Here is a 20,440-nt window from a genome sequence, read left to right as displayed (position 1 = left end):
TCCCTCCGTATTATCCCAAGTATTATCATCCCAAGTATAATCATCCTCAGTATTATTGTATCCCTCATGACAACAAAGAAGCAAACCACAAGGCTTGCTCTAAATGGCAAGAAAATTTTCCACTTTAGGCATGCAATGAAGGCAAGATAACCGATGGTCGCTAAGGGTAACTGACTGGATCCCAGGGGAAGGCAAGCGTAGTAGGGTGCGGCAGAAAGTTATGTGGCCGGAGGAGATTAAGAAGTTTGCAGGTATAGGGTGGCTGCAGCTGGCACAAGACAGGGCTAGTTGGAGAGATATGAGAGCGGCCTTTGTACTGCAATGGGCGCAATCAGGCTGCTGCCGCCGATATGATACAGATTGCTGAAAATAGCTTTCAAATGAAACTAAGGGACTTTTGGTGTGCAAAAGACATCTCATAGAGTTTAGTTTAGTAAAATGTAGACATTAACAACAATGTTATATGCCATTTATGAAGAAGTTGAGAGGAAAGGCCAGTTTTGTAAAGAAGAGTTCAGAGGGCAAAGAAAAAAAAGATGCCCAATGATTAAAATTAACTTCGATGCACATTAGAGTCATGAATGATTGAAGTTTGTAGCTTTGCTACCACTGATTGCGAGTTCACCTGGATTCAGTGTTCTCAACAGCAGAAAGGCCACTTCCGTCATGAAGAGCTCAGCAGCCAGAAAAGAGATGTGCCCAATGATTGAAACGAATTTAGATGCACATTAAATTCATATACGATAAAAGATTGCAGCTTTAGTAAGGCTGATTGTGAGTTCACCTGGGTTCACTGTTCTCAACCTACCACCTAATCCAGCGCGGACATAAACTTTTCTGAAAATGGTCACACAAATAAAAGCAACTGTGAGAAGACAAAAATAACGTGGTTTCTTAAATTTTGCAAATGCTCCGCAAAGCATGCTGGAAAACACCAAGATATCTATAGTACTTCACACAAAAGAGTCCCTTTCGTCTGGACAAAGTCCGTCTTGCCTATATGTGCAGCCATTGTTTTATAAGCAGCTCGTCGCATTTCCCTTGAGGAATACAAAATAAAGTTAACCTTTTTCCGGCCTGCTTTAACATTTAAATACGCAGCAGCACCACATCACGCAGTGTGGGCACGTGCCAGCGGACACTCCATGATGCAGGCTAATCGCGACGATATAAAACTGAAAAACAAGCAAAAAAAGTTTTTGCACCTCATGGTGACGCGGTGACCACGTCAAGAGGCATTGTGGTGCCCGGCAGCCGACGAGTGCGCAGAAATACCTGCGCATTCTCTTTGAGGAGGTCAGCGTAAGAGAGCGAGGGGGAAGACGGTAAGCGGGACAAATCCAGGGGACGTGGTGGGGGGGGGGGGGCAAAGATCTCACATTTTTGCTACTTTCTTTAGGTGCACTGCACCATCAACAGTTTGGAAACAAGCAATCCCGATACCATGAGCGTTTGGAATATTGTGCTTTTCCTGCATTGAGCGGAATTCACACAATGGATATGATGCCACTTGAAGGGAAAACGAGCATTTGTTGCTCTCAACCACTGTCCAGGGACACACAGTATTAGGTTATATGTAGTTATTGGGAATCAGCTTACAAAGCTTCCGTGCAAAAATTGTGTGCCCGGGTTGACGAAGCTGTGTGATACAAGTTTCCTTAATATTATCTTGAATCATTGTGGCAATTACATCCCTCGCCTATAGATCTCACAATTTAGCTTTCCTGCTACATTTGTGAAGCCATGTGGGCTTGTACAGCGGTCACCATTTCATTGACATTTTACATTTCTTTTTGGCATGTCGTCCATGAATTTTGCATGACTATTTTTGGAAATATAAAGGGAAGAATGGTGCAGCATCAAGTAACGAGGACGACAGGAGAGTACACACATGCACAAGTGCCAAATTTCAAGTTTATTGTTTGGCTGCCACTGTGCTGAATTTATACAAGGCAACAGCCTTCCACACATGCACACACGCTCAAGCGGGTGTGTCCTCTCCAGCTGTCCTCGTTACTTCATGCTGCGCCATTCTTCCCTTTAGCATGTCTGACCAACTTGCCCAATCCTATGCAGTCCTTAATTTATTTTCTACAATATTCTAACATCCCTGATCGGTTATTGAACAAGTATGCAAATTTGTGCTTAGTAGTGTAAAGCCTGCATTTACTGCTCGATAGTAGATGTGAATGTACAGCTGGAGTACCATTCCGCCAAATAACATCCTTTCTGTGCAGTTGTCTCTAATTACTACAATATTACTCTTTTTCAACCATCAAGAACATGTGGATGCCAACCTAAATTAGCAACACCACCTAAATTACGCTGCCACCCCATGGAGGTGTATGATTCTAACCTTCTGCATGCAATATGTACGGGATATTTCACCGGAATTCTCCTATAGTTTAGTGCTTGTTCCTTGCATGTCACATGAGGTTGTGGTATAAAAACAAGGGCCCAATAGTTTTAAATATCTGTTGGGATAAAAGTATTAATACATATATATAATGGTAATTAAAACAGGTTTAAAACTGCTGTTCACACAGTGTAGTCATCCCAAATAGTGATGGACCAACCTGCCAAATCTATATTTCTGTTTCAGCAAACTGAAATATTCCTTGTTAAAACGAAGCCGACGAACATGCAGACGTGCGCACACAAATAATCCGAAGTGCTGGATCTATAAAGAAGGAAATGCTTGCATTCATATCGCATCAATAAGAGTCGAAGTGCTTGGTTTCGTTTTCTTTTAGTTGCTTGATCCGTCGCTCTTTGCAACATGTGTGCTCCATCTAAGAATGGCTGAATAAATTATTTGTATTTTTTTTAGTTCATCTCTGTATACTCATGCCATATCTTTCGGCCCATAAATTTAGAAACACTATAAATGGAGCGACCAGTTGTTATTCGGCGTATCTCCGTGTCATGTCCACAATGTGCTTGCACTGCCATCATGTGTAAAGGCAGTCGTTTTGCCACAGTGCTCACATTTGTATGGACGCTCACCCATGTGGGTACGAACGTGGTGCATCAGGGTGCTATTGAGAGCAAAGCTGCTGACAGCTTCAGCTTTCTGTGGGCGCTATATCCTTGTACTTTGCATGGATGAAAAAATTTTTATTGATTTGATTGACTACATATCCTGGAAGCTGGTAACGCAATTACAACTGATGAAACACTCCCAAGCAGGAAGTAAACCATTTGCGACCAAATCAAATTCATGAAAAAAAAGATATAATACTGAAGCGCAAGTTTGAGAATGCAATGGCATACTGTCTAGACATAGGGTTCATCTGAAAAACAAAGACACGCCAACCAGCAGAATGCATCTTCGGTATGAACAAGGACCCAGTGCTGGGAGCAGAAACGTCAAGTAAAACCTTTTTTCTGGCATACACCTCTGTTTTCAAAAGTATTAATGCTCACAACACATAGCTAAATCTAAGGATGAAGTAGAAGTTTCTCGAAGTTCACTGGTTTTTAACAAATGCAACTCCACAAGATGCTCCTCAAATGAAATAATTTTTTAAGTCAATGGCGCCTTGAGAAATGCAGTCACCAAAGCATGTTCACTTGAGTTTCTGTAAGTAAAGCATAATACTATAAAGAGGCTTGTTATAGAAATCCTTAAATACCCCAAAACTGCCGCTGTAAAATGGAATCAGAACAACACTGAAGAAGGATGGAAAGTTGAGCGAGTTGGTAACAGTTCATGTTGTATGGAACTGTGCGAACAGACGAGAAGAGAAAGACACAGACAAGCGCTGACTCGCAACTAATGATTTTATTGAGAAGAACATACATTTTATACCCGAAAAACACGTGACATATCAGCAACATAGCAATTACATTGGCATTTACAAAGATTACATCGCTACACACTTATCAGCTACAAGGTACACTCTCATCAACAACGAGCCTCCCGTCACCCCCCTTATTTTCAGTTCATGAATTATCTAAAAACAAAACCTCCTTATCAACCAGAAGCAAGGAAGGCTGACTAACACACTCTACTTGTCTTTTTCGAATGAAATATGCCTCTATCATTTCCCTGGCTGTTTTATCTCTGTGGTGAAACAAAATCTTTGTTTTGGTGACCAAGGGGTGGCATTTTTTCCTTTTCTTTTCCTGTTTTCTGCACTCGCGGCAGTGATCTTTCAGATGGAAATAACTTGAATCCGAGAGTGAATTCAAGTGTTCACACAAACGAATATTAAATGCAACGGCCAGTTTGGCCTATGTAAACTTTCTTACAATAGAGTGGAAGCTCATAAACAACTGAGCAGGCGCAATCGACCAACCGTGACCTGTGACTTGGCATTGGACGGGCTAACACTTTTTATTTGTTCATGTTTCTCCAACACGGAGTTTCTCCAACAGGAATTTTTGTAAAAGCTTTTCACAAGTTGATGAAATAACTGTCCGGCAAACCTGCGGTCTTTAACCTACGGACTTGTGACAGCACACTATGTGGAATGCAAAGATGACACGTGTTCAGAAGGCCAGACCGAATGCAAGACATAGCAATTTCATTTTTTACAAATTTCGAGTGCCCGGATCAATAGTTTAAAACAGGTTTCTGGGACCTTGGTGAATACCCCCAACACACGTGGTCGTTTTTCAAAAACAATTTAAGGCTTAAAAACTGGAGAGCATCTTATGATGGAAACTCAAATGTCAATGACAATCCCTTTGCACTCTCGCGAAAGAGCTTCAAGATATCCACTATCCTCCTGCTGAAGTTTCTTTCTCAACCAGCACCAGAAAATCGTCTACAAATCCTTCGATCCAATACATATCCCCTTTTTTTGCACATACACTTTACCTCGCCACCCAACGTATGTGGATTTTAAATAAAACGACAATATTTCAAGAAACGTCTTGGCAGATAACCCCCATCGACCCATAAAACGTTCTTCATCATTTTCTTCAGCGATGCACTTTTTGGCTGCTTCCAACATGACTTTGTGAGGCAGAGAATAATATAGGTCTTCAATGTCGGCACTGAAGCCCGAGCACAACGCCGGATTACTAAGCTTTAGGAACTGGGCCAACCTATCTGCTTTGTCAACCACAAATGGATCGTCCACAACTAACTTTGAAAGATGGTTTTGCAGCTAACTGGATACCGAGTATTGCCAAGTGCCTGCTTCTGAAACGATGGCTCTGATAGGAATGTTGCTTTTATGAGTTTTTGCAGAGAAAAACCAATCTAACTTATCACCTTCCACTTTTAGTGTCGTCGTCACCAGGGACCCAAAATTACACTCGTTTAGCAGTGAAACAGCCCGCTACTTTACACCACTGCAATCTACATTAACCCATTTGAAGCACTTCTCGGCGGCTTCGAAAGCCTTTTCTGCAAATATGCCTTCTGGGGCTGCAACAAAAGGACCTTCTTTATCGGACAAAACAAGCCGCTATTTGTTGTGTTCGAAAAAATCAACCAGAAAACGTAAGTCCTTACTTCTTCGTGACGCTCCCGGCGAAGCTACCAGGGCATCTTGAAGCTCTTTCACGAGAGTGTAAAGAGAATAACATTCACGTTAGAGGTTCCATCAAAAGATGCTCTCCAGTTTTTAAGCCTCAAATTGTTTTTCAAAAATGACCGCGTGTGTTGGGAGTATTCACCAATGTACCAGAAACCTCTTTTAAACTATTCTTCCAGGCACTCGAAAATTGTAAAAAAAGGAGTTGCTACGTCTTGCATTCGGTCTGGCCTTCAGAACTCGTGTCATCATTGCATTCCACATAATGTGCTGTCACAAGTCCGTCGGCTAAAAAGCACAGGTTTTCACACAGTGTTATTTCATCAACTTGTGAAAAGCTTTTGCAATTGGTAAGGGCGGAATTTGTGAAACCAAAAAGCGAAAAGTTACATAAGAAACTGTCTGTTATTCCGTATGTACACAAGATAGCACATATTGGCAAATGTGGCTGGACGTTTCGAAGTCGACGTCGTTTTTTTCAGCTCCGTAAATGTTGAGTGGGCTATGCCGAGCCATTAGCAATCGCCATGAACAAATAAAAGTGTTAGCCTGTTCCAATGCCAAGTGGCACACAGGTAACGGTTGGTCGATTGCACCTTCTCTGTAGTTTATGAGCTTCCACTCTATTGTAAGAAAGTTTACATAGGCCAAACCGGCCGTTGCATTACTATTTGTGTGAGCACATGAATTCACTCTTGGATTCAAGTTATTCCCATCTGAAAGATCACTGCCGCGAGTGCGGAAAACAGGAAAAGAAAAAGAAAAAATGCTGCCCCTTGGTCACCAAAAGAAAGATTTTATTTCGCCACAGAGATAAAACAGCCAGGAAATTATGGAGGCATATTTCATTCGAAAAAGGCAAGCAGAGTGTGTTGGCCAGCCTTCCTTGATTCTGGTTGATAAGGAGGTTTCGTTTTTATATAATTCATGAACTGAAAGTAAGGGAGTGGGGAGGCTCGTTGTTGAGTGTGTACCTTGCAGTTGATAAGTGTGTAGCGATGTAACCTTTCAAAGTGCCAGCGCAATTGCTGTTACATGTGACGTGTTTTTTAAGTATAAAATGTATGTTCTCAATAAATACATTAGTTGCGAGTCAGCGCTTGTCAGCGTCTTTCTCTTGTCTTTCGTCTGTTTGCGCTGTTCCACCCACCATGATGAGGACAACAACTTTTGTTGAGACAGTGAGGTGAATGTTTGCCTCCAAATCTATAAAGCAAGTTTGTCAAGACTGGCAATGCAATTTGTATTAAAAATATGCAACATGCAATGATAGCAGATTATTCGAACACAGACAATGCACAGGAATCTAGTGCAGTAAAGCCTTCAAAAATTTAAACCAAGAGAAAACTCTAAAAACCTGCAAACAAAAGCGAGCAATCTTTATCATCAGGCGGCTAAGCTTTGTTTCTCTGCTCTTGAGTCCCAATAATACAGCCACAATATAAGCAAGAAAAGAATAATGAAACAGCATGCTTCTCTGGTGGCATTAAACCCACAAAAGAACGCAACATTGCACTGACGTAAATAAGTCAATTTGCTCCCTAGTGCCAAACACTGCAACCACAATTCACGTACATCATTCAATGCACTGAAACTAATAAAGTGACGACATGATCATACCTGCACATGCCACGATTAAAGTCTCATTCATGACGGTACCAGCTTGGTATATTCACGTTTCTTATGGAGGAGCATAAGCAACCGAAGGATTGCTCTGTGCGGTAGTACTTTGAAGAAATGTAAATGCCATTTCTTTACAACAAAGCAAATTAAAAAGTGAGACAAGTTAGCTAGCAATAGTTTTAACATCTAATGCTGGGAAACGGTATCAAAATTTTAAGGAACTGTGGTTTTTGAAGCATGTTTGTTGTTCTCATGGCATTTTAAACTGTATTTTTCTTTAAACATCACTGTGCAAAACTGACACTGATAAGGTCTTTCACTCTTATGTGCTCGCACATGCTTAGCAAGGGCTGTACTCCGTTTAAAGGCCATGGGGCAGAGCTGGCACTGGAATGGTCTCTCACCCGTGTGGGTGCGAAGGTGTTTCACCAGTGTGCCTTTTTCAGCAAAGCTGTTCCCACAGTGGTCACAGTTGTATGGACGCTCACCCGTGTGGGTACGAAGGTGTTGCACCAGGTTCCACTTTTGAGCAAAGCTGCTGTCACAGTGGTCACATTTATATGGACGCTCACCCGTATGGGTACGAAGGTGATGCACCAGGGTGCCCCTTTGAGCAAAGCTGCTCTCACAGTGGTCACACTTGTATGGACGCTCACCCGTGTGGGTGCGAAGGTGTCGGTCCAGGAGGCCCTTTCGAGAAAAGCTGCTGTCACAGTGGTCACACTTGTATAAACGCTCACCAGTGTAGATTCGAAGGTGGTGCATCAGGGTGACCTTTTGAGCAAAGCTGCTCCCACAATGGTCACACTTGTAGGGATGGTCATCCATTTGGGTGAGAAGGTGCTGGTCTGGGTGGTTTTTCTTCATGAAGCTCCGATTGCAGTGGGGGGACTGGTGCAGCTGCTGACTCATGTTCTTTCCAGACAGCACTCCAAGCCTGGGATCAGCTTTGACCAGGCCTGCACAAAGAAAGGCAGGGTGTTTTCAGAGCAATACGAGACAATGTGTGTTAGTATAACATTTGGTGGTGGCAATATTACACATTTAACTTGTTTATATCAAGGTCAATGAGTTGAGCCTTAAAGCAAGATGAGTTTTTAAACAAAATTTCCTAGTATTTGTAAATATCCATGGAGCTGGAGGGAGGTTTTACCTTGAAACAATTACTCAGAGCAATGAGCATACTCTGTAGCCAGCTTATGAGTTGGAACAACTTAGACAAAGTGCTCGTATAATACCTGGCTTCATGGAGATCTTCCAAACCTGCCCAAGAGTTTTGCACGAATAACGTAATGTCTATGAGCTTTCAGTAGTGATACAGTACGCCAGAAACGAGTGTATTCTTTCTGTCTCTCAAAAGGAAGTAAAAAAAGTTACTAAGGCAAAACTTCTCTACTAAATCTAGCATAAACAAGGATTGGTCGTGTGATGAAATGAATGCAGAATGGAAATGGTCAAATTGAAAACCACAAGGACAAAACCATTTCTGTTAGCAGTGTCACCAATGTAATACATAGCAATAAAGATAAGCATGAATTGTTAATAGCAAATCAGAATGAACCAGACTAGATAAGTATTTCCCAACAGTAAATAGGATCACAAGCACTCGCATTAGAAGCTCCTGTAGACATCAGATAAAACAGTAGTGATTAAAATCGCCCTACAAAATATGAAAGCACACCAAAAGGTATTACTATTGCTGTGCAGAGCTCACATTATAAAGATGTATGCAGAAGCGTACAGAAAACAACAAGCCATGAAATAATGAGACACAGAAACTCAAAAGGGTGACAAAACGACAATAGAAACTGAGAAGCTAAACTGGTGAGACTACAGCGGAAAAAGCAAGACAGAGTATGATGCACAGAAGGCACAGCCACACAAACACATGCACTTTTTGTACTGCAGTTTTTTTTTCTGTCTACGCTCTAGCTTTCGTCTGCAACTTGTGCTGATGTCTACTGGATCCCAAGGTTTCCTCAGCAATCATGAAAAATTCCACCTGTAGAATGTTTCACGATATCCATTGTTCACGTTGCAATGATGGTTGGCTGTTTTATGGGGTTTAGCATCGCACAGCAGGTCAGGATATCAGGGATGCCATAGTGGAGGGCTCCAGGTAATTTCAACCACCTGGGGTTCTTCAACATGTACTGACATCACACATTACATGGCCTCCTAGTAATGTGCCTCCATCAAAATGCGACCACAGCGGCTGGGGTTGAACCCGTGTCTTTTGAGTCAGCAGCCGAGCACCCTAACTACTGAGACGTCATGGCTGGTTGCTGCAACGATGAGGTAGTGTTCCAGGCGTTAACAAGGCAGGGTCTGATACGTCTCATTTTGTGCAACGATACCAAAGTCTGAGATCACTAATTATGCTATTTTACATCATGAACATCAAGCAGTACAGCCTGACTATGCTGGAAGCAGTGGTTTTAGAAGATGGTCCGTCCGGCAGCTTGTGCACTCATTGGTCGCCAGTATTGCATTGGATGCCTGCAAAATGAAACAGAGCAAAAAGTTGATTAGAATAACTGCAAGACTGCAGACCACAGTATTTTGTTAAAGAAGCATGAACACCTAATTTTGATGGAAGGTTTTCGTCTCTACAATGATGCAGAAGACACTACTATGCATGAATCATCACGTGATCTTTAACTATGATCAGTAAATAATATATAGTCAAATTCTTCAGTCCTGCTTCTTCAGTTTCAACATCTGAACAATGACTGTGACGTCAACGTGTGCATATAGGTCACGTGCGGCATGACATAACTGCAATATAATTGCTGCTTCTGCATTTGCTGTCATTCCATCACTTGAGGCAGGCTGGGTTTAGCATTACAGTGAATTAAAACGAGGAAGCAGCGATTTGATCACAGTTCCTTCGTTACTCACATGACTCATAAGCAAGAAAAAGCAAGAAGAATACCAATCTTCGAATAAAGTAACCTCCCAAGCTCCGTTGACTATCATCCAATATCTCCGACAAGCATCCCCTCAAAGCTGCTTGAACGTATAACATGGAGCCTTATGGCACACTTTGAGGCAATTAATTTTTATCCTCAACAGTTGTTTTAGACAGCTACTCAACAGCATGGACTACACAACACAGAAGACATGTTCAAATGAACGCAATTCCACAATCACTTATTACAGTTTTCCGGCCCTAAAGCAATACAAAAATTATCAATAGGGATTAAACACTTCTTGAAAAGGCCTGTGCAATTTATGTTCGCAGTAGTATGGTACAACTTAAAAAATGTTATCTATAAGGTGCCACATTACTCCACTGATCGATCCCAACAGTAAACAAAATTAGCTACCTAAAGTTCTAGTGAGTTGAACAATTAAAAGGCATAAAAACTTTTGAGCTGATAATAAAGTCGTGTGATCAGCTTTTTTACGTAAACACTTTAACAACAGACTGTTTATTCATCACACAGAAATTTTGTCCAGCAATCATTAATCTGAGCAGTTTCCCTCCGGACTTAGTGTTATCCAAACATACCAGTCATAGTTCATCTCTTCCAAGCGTCCCATCCAATGTTACACAGCATGCCGCTTTGTTCTTTTAGTGTGTGATTAGCCTTCTCAAGTAACAGGAAACGCTTTGACAAATTGCTTTTTCTTAACAAAGAAATTCTGTGCAGTGGTTATGAATGTCGGCAGAGATTCACTTCAGACTTAGTAGTATAGGACCATACAAATCATAATTCACCTTTTTCAAGCATCTAGCCAATTACACTGAGTGCCGTGCAGAATTCTTTAGGACATGATTAGCTTTCTTAAGAAGAAACACTTAAACGACACACTTCTTTTTTGTCATTGAGAAATTCTGTGCGGCAGTCATGAATGTAGGCAGAGTTTCACAAGCGGCTTATTCATATTTATTTATTGATTTATTTATTTATACTTACTGCAGCCCCACAGGGCCTATTGCAGGAGTAGGGATGTAAGATAGATGGTAAGCAGTTGCGTATATATGTTGATTCATGCATGCGTACATACATAAAGGTACATAATAGATACAATATAAAACGAACAAAGCATAGGTGTTAATGACATTCAATGGCAGCCAAAAAATATGGAAGTGTAAGTGAATGAATTTCGCCCAGCAGGCAGCTCCAGCTTATGATGGTATGTGGGAAGAAGCTGTATTTACATGTATCAGTGCATGCGTAAAGTGGAGAAATATTTGAACTATGATTGCGCATAATTGATAATGGAGTAGAAAAACTAACAAGGTGCTCGCTGCCATGAGGTGCACAGAGCTAATGAACATATATATATGCCTGAGGCACTCGGAGCACCTTCGCCATGAAAGTGGGGTTGGACATAGTGTGTCGAGACTAGACAGGGGTGAAAATTCTCTGTCGTAGCAACGGTAGATAAAGCGAATTGCCTTCTTTTAGACAGATTCAATTTTTTCGCAGTACTTATTGTGGATATGGGTTCCAAACAGCAGAGATGTATTCTATAAGCGGTCGGATTAGTTTTGCAGGCTGAAAGTTTTTGTATGACTTGGTGCTGTGTGTAATGTGCGCCGTAGATACCTGAGTCTCTGAAGTTCTTTACTGCAAGTTAAACTGATGTGATTGGACCAAGACATGTTGCACATGAAAAGCAGTCTGAGGTATCCAGCCATATCAATCCTAATTAACCTGTTTCCAGTGTCCCGTCCGTTGCTACACACGGTGCGTGCTATCCTTTTTAATGCTCCTACAGCAGATAAACGACCTGCCACTCGCTTATAGGCATCCTGCGCCTGCCAGGTGCCTCCACCATCTGCGATGTGAGTTTAGTGCCACCAGTGGCCAGTTTTCCAATTTTGCATCCCGACAAGAACAGTGCTGTTGAAATTCCGATGGTGTTGTCGGGCTGCAAAAGGAACAAGGGAGATCGGCAACGGAAAGGCAAGGAAAACTCTACACCACTATTTATATATTATACCATGCAAGACCAAATGAGAATGCTAAGATGTCCAATCAAGTGAGCAGATGTAGACAGTGCCGAAGCAGCAACATACTGCCAATCTCTAGGAGCTGTCACGAGCTAGCTTAGATACAATGTCCAAGGGAGGCTTCGGTTGTGCTTCCGTGTCAGTAGACACTAGCAACTAACAAATACTGCAGGAAACCTTACTTGCAAAGTCACATAACAAAGGTGACAAACTTAAACCTCGAAGGAATCTACGTCACATTGGCCCATTAGTTATTTCCCTGTACTTCCACTTGTCAGCGGACACTGTCACAATGCGCAGCTAAACCTATGTACAAGTGCATGCTGCAAAGTGAGGCTCCAGCGCAGGAGTTCTTCGAAGAGCTAGCCTGTTCGTGAGTCGCACCTTGCGCGGTGGCAGAGTGGCTTAAGTAGCTGCGACGAGACAAATACCAAAGGTCTTAAGTGCATGTTGACATCTGCGAGCTCCAGACGCCATGCGACAATTATATGTTCCGTACCCCGGCCACACCTCCCCAACACCTGGGCAGGATGAAAGAAATCCTTGTATGTATTCCTCTTGATTCTAGAGTTTTGACTGGCGGACAGTGCGAGCTACTCTGTCGCTTGCCCCAAGTTTCACTTGCCGTGAAAGGACTTCTGCAGTGTCGCCACAATGGGGCCAGTGGCTTTTGCTTTTTCTGAACCCGTCTGGTCAGTTTGGCCTTAGAGCGGTGCTTATCGCATCTGGAAAGCCGCGGTGACAGTTTAAGGCATTTACAATGTTGACCAGTCCTCAGTGCTACAATGTTTTGTGCCCATACTTTGTCCTTTCTCTGGAAACTATTGCATGGATTGGCTCTCTGTGCGCACAGCTGCCTTCTGGACACTACCCTGGTTGTTCAGTCCTGCGTGCCTTCCTTTCTAGCAGTGCCCTCACCCTTCACATCTGCTTTTTGATGCAGTACCGAGCTGCATATCCCACTTGAATTCTAACTATTGGCTCACGCTTTCGATGAGTCACTGCACGTCTTACCCCCAAATTGTCTCGACTGCATTTTACTTTCTGCTGGGCCTAACGACTTTCTCTCTTAAGGCTTGCTATCCGACCTAATGATCCTAACTCCCTGTCCCGCAACTTGATCTCAACCACGCTCTCACCAACGTTGCGTTCTGGCCCGAGGTTTCAGCGGTGCATTCAAGTGACTCACTGTCACTCTTTTACAGCAAAGCGTTGTCTCCATTACTTGGCTAATATTGTGTCACTAGCTGACCTAATATTGTGTCACTAGCTGTGTCACTAGCTGACCAAGCGGGGTTCCTGGGCAGGTCGCATGACACTCAGATGGGAGCGCTGCCAGCTTCCTTCACTTCGTACTTTAGAGTGGGCCTCTACACGAATGGCAAAATACCCCTAAAGAGCTCTTATCGCCGTCTCATAGTTGCTGACCTCCTCGTCGGTCAGGTGCACTAATACACCGCTGACATCACCTGGGAGGATGGTCAGCAGCGTCTTTAACCAGCAGTCCTGGTCTAGCTCCTCCTCAGCGCAAATTTACTTGAACATTTGCAAGGAAAGTTGCAAAAATTTCTCCTCTTCGAAAACTTCTCAAACAAGTTCTTCCTTTTCCCATTTCAGCAACTGAAGTTTAGGTGTGAGCTCCTGCAGCTCTTGTGCGTGCAGTTTCTCTAGCTCAACCTGTCTCTCACGACACTTGGCTTGCCATTCCCTTTCTCATTCCTCGCAAAGTTTTTGCCTTTCCTGTTCTTTCTTGTCTAGGAGCCTCCACTCGGGAATCGTTTCCGAAGTTTTGTCTGCCTCCTTGACTGTCACATCCTCCGCCCGCAGAATGCCCAAAGTCGCTTCTCTTTTTTTAGTGGGGTCTACTGTAATGCCCAGTCTTCCCAAAATTTCAAGGAGGTCCTCTACCTTGAAGTTATCCATCGCGGATGACACCTTGTGCCGGTGATGCCTCCTGAACACAAGCCCCATCTTGATGCGAACAAAATACAAAATTGCCGAAATCTCATTTCCCAACCAGCAATCTGAAATAATGATACGTTCCGTTCAAATGTAGTCTGTCAGCCGCTATCTTTTGCTGCCGGCAAGGAATGCACGCATAATCTCGACCAAAGAGCTTATCAGCTGGCTGAATGCATCTAGAGCAAGCAGGTTTACTGTACAAATTTAGCTGCGTATCGTATCTGTATGTAACACAGCTCTACCATAGTGGCTAGCACTTGACTGAAAGGGACTACAATCCTGCTTTGCGTGTCGGCGGTGCATTTGCTTGCATTATGATCCGCGCTGGAGAATTCTCTTTAGGTTTTTAATTAGCCAAACACGAGCAGATGCATGCGTATGGTACTTCTTAGATGTTTTAACCATTTGTGGCAGAAGGCCCGAGCATCAAGCTCTACGACAGTTGACGATGACAGAATCAGCGCACCTAGGCTGCCGTAATGTGAAAACTGTGTTTCCACATATATGCTCGCATAGATGCCTCGAGCAATGTGCTGGTGAGGGCTTTTAACAAGGGACATGTTTCAATCAATCAAGCATTTCTCAAAGCATATCTGCCTTTCCTTTGCGCAGAATGCAGCAAATACTATACGATGCTGTGTCAATGCTACAACTCGATGAACACGTTCAGCACATGAATTATGCGCACAGACTGGGAGCAGGAATCCGCGGCCGCTCTCAAAAGAGGCCTCGAACACCATTGCAATATGAGCTGGGCGCACGAAATTAACAGCAGAAATATTTTGTGCATATCCATGCGATCGTAATATGAAGCGAAAATTTGTGCTTTCGAGGTGGTGAGATGATCGAACTTGGATCACACACACGTATGCAAACCAAATAAATGAACAGCGAAAACTACCACAAAAGGCGGCCACTGCTGGCGACAGAGACGATATGCACCATGGTCTAGTCGAGACAAGCGCTTGCATCGCGCAAAACATCGCACAAAGAACCGTGGTCCTTCTAGTCTATATAAAAATGGCCACAACCATTTTTCGCTACCATACCACAAAATCGTCCTGGCAAGTCTGGCTGGCCAGTGGTAGCCCGAAACCGCTGACCCAGCCAGTAGGTACACTGTCAAAATAAAAAAAAAAGTGAACACGTTCTGGGCAGCCACCGGAAGTGCGCAGGGCAGTTGGAGAAAATCGAGCGCCTCGCTCCGCGCTCTTGCAACCCAAAGTCAGCCAGCAGGCAGAAAGAGGTGGATAATCGAAGAGGCCCAATGTGGTAATGCCCACGGCAGGAGGCGGTGTTGATACTCTCTCACAGCTCGGTCAATGGACAGGGGAATCCTCGAACACTGTTGCATCGACGTCACCAATACGGTCCCGATCCGGTCGATGCCTCCGTAGGAAAGGAGAGCCACGCCGATTCCCAGAGTGTGAATGAACATCCTTGTACCCTCCGGCCTGTTGTCTGAAACATGGGACCTCCGTCGAGGTCGCAGCTGTCTTTCAATTAACATCCCCAACACAACCTTGATGCTGCTTCTGTCGCCGCCGCCGCCGCCGTGGTCACCCCAATCGAGGGAGTTTGCGCCTCAATCCACTTAAGCTGGAATGCATCCGGATCATAACCGCGCCCTATAGGAATACATGCCAAGAAAATTTTCTAACCAGTTTTATGATTTCGCAGTAAACAGATTATGTCGTCCCTTTGTAAAGAAAAGCCAAGTGCACCTTAGAACAGATAATGAAAGTCTGGAACGCCATTTCAAAGGCGATGTATATTTAAAGCACCAAGGAACGGGGGGGGGGGGGGGGGGGGGGCACGTGTCACCTTTGGATGGGAGCGCCGGGGGTGAGTGCAACACACGCATAACAAAACTTCAGAACAATTTTTTCTGTTTCACAGTCTACTCGTGGTGGCAGCCATTCGCTTACAGTTGGCAAGTGCTTTGAAGATGACATGACAAAGTGTGCAATGTCATTCCAAAGCCAAATATAGCGAGCGCTATATTTGCTCACTGATGCAGTCGTTAAAACTGGACAGCCTAGACAGCTCTACATAAAAAGTTTTCAAACGGCATGATAAGCGAACGAAAGCAAATCGAGTACCGTAGCAGACAAAACCACTGGCCGCCTCCACTGCCCGCTTGAGTGTTTGTAAAGGCAGCAGGGTTTTGGGGGTCAATGAACTCACAGGCTTCTATTGATGTGGAAACTCGAATAAAAGCGTTAAGCTTTTTGAATCCAGCAGTGTTCACGATGTGAGGGAACTTGTTACTGAAAATGGGAGCGAATGAGCGTCGCCTCCTGCCACAGGCTGCCTAGAAAGATGCCATTGCAAAATAAGCATTTTCAAACCACTCCTTCATTGCAAATAAAGAAATAATATGCACTCCTCAACACTAAGCCCATCGGCATCTAATTGACCTTTTATGCCACATGACACAAGTTTATATGTATATAACGTATCTCCACTGTCATCGTGTACAGGCAGTTGCCTGACAAAGCTATCAATAGCTTCAGCTCCTTAGGGTTAATCCATTCTTGTGCTCTGAGAAGATGAACAGAAAATTTTATTGATTTATACACAAATCTCATAAATTACATCATACAGTTACAACTGATAAAAATTCTCAACTACAATGCAGTTAAACACTGGTTAACCCACAACATGAAAAAAGCAGCTGAAGTATTGGAGCCCACACCACACTGCTGAAATTCTAAATGCACAGGAGAAAATCTTTTGCTCAAATTCTGTCTGAAACCTTTACTTCCGCAAGCTGCTTTAAACTACGATAATTTTTATGTCAATGGTCGCCTGTCAAATCCAATCACCAAAGCAAGTTCACCGAGTTTCGATAAGCCCATCTGTGAGGGCTGACAGCAAAAATACTGAAATGTTAAAGCCACTAAGGTCAAATGGAATAAGACAAGAAGTGCTGTTGTGACAGCAACACACAACTCTGTCACCTAACTGAAATAATATTTGACAAGACTCGCTTTCCTGAATATACAATGCCTAAAAAATTTAAACTACATTAAACGTATTTACTCTATTGTAAGCCTAACTATTTTTCAAAATTTGAAAATCCAAAGTGAGGAGGTCGATTTACGATCGAAACCAAAGCATGAAATCATAAATAAAGGTGAAATAAACAATATATCAGGGATGCTACAGCGTGGTTACATTTTTGCTGCACGGCTCTGTCGCATCATTCCTGGTGCTGGCCTTGAGAAGCTGCTATGTCAACGCGCAGAACCGGGATCCCCCCCACGCGACGGCCTAAGGCGGCTGTTGGTAAGCAGGAAACCGGCACCCACCTTCTCCTCTCCACTTCCCACGTGTGGTTGCAGATCGCGGCTGCTGATGAGCGGCGGCCCAAAAACTCATTCGTGTTCTACTCTTAATAACCATCCTCGAAGTTTTTTTTTGCTTTTAACTGCACCCTCAGCGCTCAAGGGAGCGTCAATATTTGATGGAAGGGCTGCTGTTCCAATTGCGGCGACACCGCCATTTGGAATGATAGCGGCGCCTGGGAGTGTCGGTAGCCTATGGAAGACCCGACGCTGCTCATGCGTAGTTTCTCTTTGGCTCTGACGCATTTCACTGCTGCCGGCCGCGTTTCACAAGTTTTTAATGTAGTGCTTCGTCAGTCGTCATTTGTGCTTTGGGTCCAGTAAGCGACCGGTGCTCGTTCACGACTAAACTCAAGATTCCTGTCGTTCTTTACGCCAAAAAAACAAACTGCATGCCAGGGTGGAAGTTCGACGTTTGCAACACGTGATACAGGTGTGGCAGCTGAAGCGAGGTACAAATTTCAGCTGTTCCACGCAATGTCGTGATGTTGCTGTTTGCGAAGTGCGGGATTTCTCTAAACAACAATCCCAACAGCAGCGCTAGTTGGACGATGGCACAAGTGTGGAGTAGTCCAGTGACTAATAAATCTTCATTTTTGAATGTGCCCGAAGGCATGCCCGCACGCGGCAACGGATAGCGGCTGATGATAAGTGGTGGCCGCAGGATAATGCTATTGCGTTCTATTTTCAAAGGCCAAGCTTAAACAACTCTAAGTTTTTATTTTTTCTGAAATGTGATATGGGGGGCCTACTTACATACGAGTCGACTTACAATCGTGTAAATACGGTATTTAACAAACGATAACGCACAAGACTGGTGTGGCAGAGTTTTCTTTCTTTTTTCTAAAATTTACACAATAAGAACAGCCTCAGAACTTACCAGTAAAAGCAAGAAACGTATATCATTTGGAGGTTGGGCTTTGTCTCCTTGTCCTTGTCTCCCAATAAGACAGCAAGCATTATGTACTCATGGTAGTGTAAAACACAAAAAGAACACAGCACACTGTAAAACACTTTTCTTTCACCTGCCTATGCTTTTTCTGGTGGAAGGACAAGAAATAATGTCAGTAATGCACAGAGTAAGAGTTCGTTAATTAAACCCTCATTAATTTGGAATTACGAACATAATTTGAATTGCTGGCATGGTCCGAACCAATCTCTATACAAGGCTGTGGCATCAGATGCCCACTAATTCGGACGCTACGAATCTCGCATTGGTTAGTTCGAATGGGCTCCCGAAAGGAGGTTGCATCTAGGAATGACCGGCATGGAAACAGTTCACAAAAAAGCCCTTTTTAAACGTGAACTGCATCCTGTGGAGAGGCCGGCACACCTCTCTCGGGGAGGCCCTTCAGGGGGGCCCTTCCCATTTTGAAGACATTGTGCTTTGATGCTCCCGACAAAGCACGTGCAAAAAGGACTTGATGGAAATGCTAAAAATAATCATTGTTGCACTGTTTTCATCTCAAAACCAGGCGACTATTTCCCAATCTTTCATCAAGTAAACTTGCTGTGATACAAGCTGTGCGCGTTAGTCTTTTTCGAAGGGGTTCAATAATTCAAACATTTCTACTGGTCCCATGAAGTTTTAATTAGCAAGGTGTAACTAAATTATACACCCAAACTTTACTCTTGGTGCAAAATACCATGTTCCAATGAAAGATTTCCCTTGCACATACCATGCCAGTCCCAGTCAATTACAGAAACAGCTCAGTATGATCACACTTCTTATGGATAAGAGAAAGGACCTGAAAAATTGGCCGGTGCCAGTTTACTTTGAGGCCATGGAAATTTGCATACTTTTACCCAATCAGGCTATTATGCTGTTAGCTGGCAATGCCTCCCATATCCAATTTCAGTAAAAGGCAACAAACCTTTACAGAAGTGCAGTTTTTCCAGAGTGTGTATTGAGCTCATGGTGTTCTAAAAGGTGCTTTTCATTGAACACCTTTGTACAGAACTGGCATTGATATGGTTTTTCTTTCTTGCGGGCTCGCACATGCCTTGCAAGGGTTGCATTCCGTGCAAAAGCCATGGGGCAAAGCTGGCACTTGTACGGACGCTCACCAGTGTGGGGGTGAAGGTGTGCCACCAGGATTTGCTTTTGAGGAAAGCTGCTCCTGCAATGGTTACACTTGTGTTGACGCTCACCAGTGTGGGTATGAATGTGCCTCATGAAGTCATATTTTCGTGCCAAGCTCTTTCCACAGTGGTCACACTGGAAGTGATGGTCACCCGTATGGGTGATAAGGTGTGGCTCTATGAGGATTCCAACTGAAGTGGGCGGACTGGTGCAGCTGCTTGCTCATCTTTTCCCCACGAAGCATTGCGACCTTGGGATCAGCTGTAACCACACCTGCAGCAGGAAAGGCAGGGTATTTTCAGTGAAAAGTGGGGCCACACGTGCTAAAGCTCATTTTGTAGTGTGGCCAGTAATCTATAAATAAACAAGGCAATCTCGTGCAGTAATTAGGCTAACAAAATTTGCTGACCATGGTTTCCAGCATAAGAATACTTGAAAGGGGACGCATGCATGGATTTAAAAAGTCTTTATTTCTGTTATACAACCCTATATTACTTTCTCAAGCTATTAAGGCTATCAAAGAGAACAGGGAAAATGATCATCCTTCTGAGCTAAAAATCAATCAATGGGATGAATTACACCAAAGACCCACTTGCTAATATACTCAACAAACAGTTTTTAACTGCCAGAGCATACCAATCTTCTCTTAGCTGCCGCTTAGCTCAGACTGCAGATTCTTACTTGCCCTCCTGCAATACTGATTTTATATTTTTGTCCCCTATTTTAGTAGATGTTTTTCCATCATTAAAGCTTTTGGAAACACGTGCTCATCTGGAGTTGATGAAGTTGCTGTTTTTTCCATAAAATGTGCTGTTAATGCTATAACTGCACTCCTTACTCATATTTGTAATAGAATGCTGCTCTCTGGTGTATTCCCCAGCAAATAAAAGTTGCATATGTTGCTGTGTTGTTCAAAGGAGGCAACAAAAATTACCCGTACAATTATCGTCCTGTTTCGGTATTGCCT

At 43.4% G+C, this 20,440-nt stretch overlaps 1 protein-coding gene across 1 annotated transcript in view; it reads right to left on the bottom strand.

Annotated features, from left to right (window-relative positions):
* The window catches only part of LOC144110806 (uncharacterized), a 38,832-nt gene extending 19,176 nt beyond the window's left edge, over positions 1–19,656 (bottom strand). Inside the window, exons 1-3 of the mRNA XM_077643898.1 lie at positions 19,542–19,656; positions 9,524–9,611; positions 7,335–8,071 (exon numbers count right to left, since the gene is read on the bottom strand). Coding sequence (XP_077500024.1) covers positions 7,335–8,024 — 690 coding nt within the window. The 5' untranslated portion in view covers positions 8,025–8,071; positions 9,524–9,611; positions 19,542–19,656. The remainder of the gene's footprint in view (positions 1–7,334; positions 8,072–9,523; positions 9,612–19,541) is intronic.
* Positions 19,657–20,440: the final 784 nt, after the last annotated feature.

Source organism: Amblyomma americanum, chromosome 11, assembly GCF_052857255.1.
Source record: "Amblyomma americanum isolate KBUSLIRL-KWMA chromosome 11, ASM5285725v1, whole genome shotgun sequence".
NCBI classification, from domain to species: Eukaryota; Metazoa; Arthropoda; class Arachnida; order Ixodida; family Ixodidae; genus Amblyomma; species Amblyomma americanum.
Note: the sequence above shows the minus strand (reverse complement) of the source record. Positions and strands in the feature narration are given on the sequence as shown.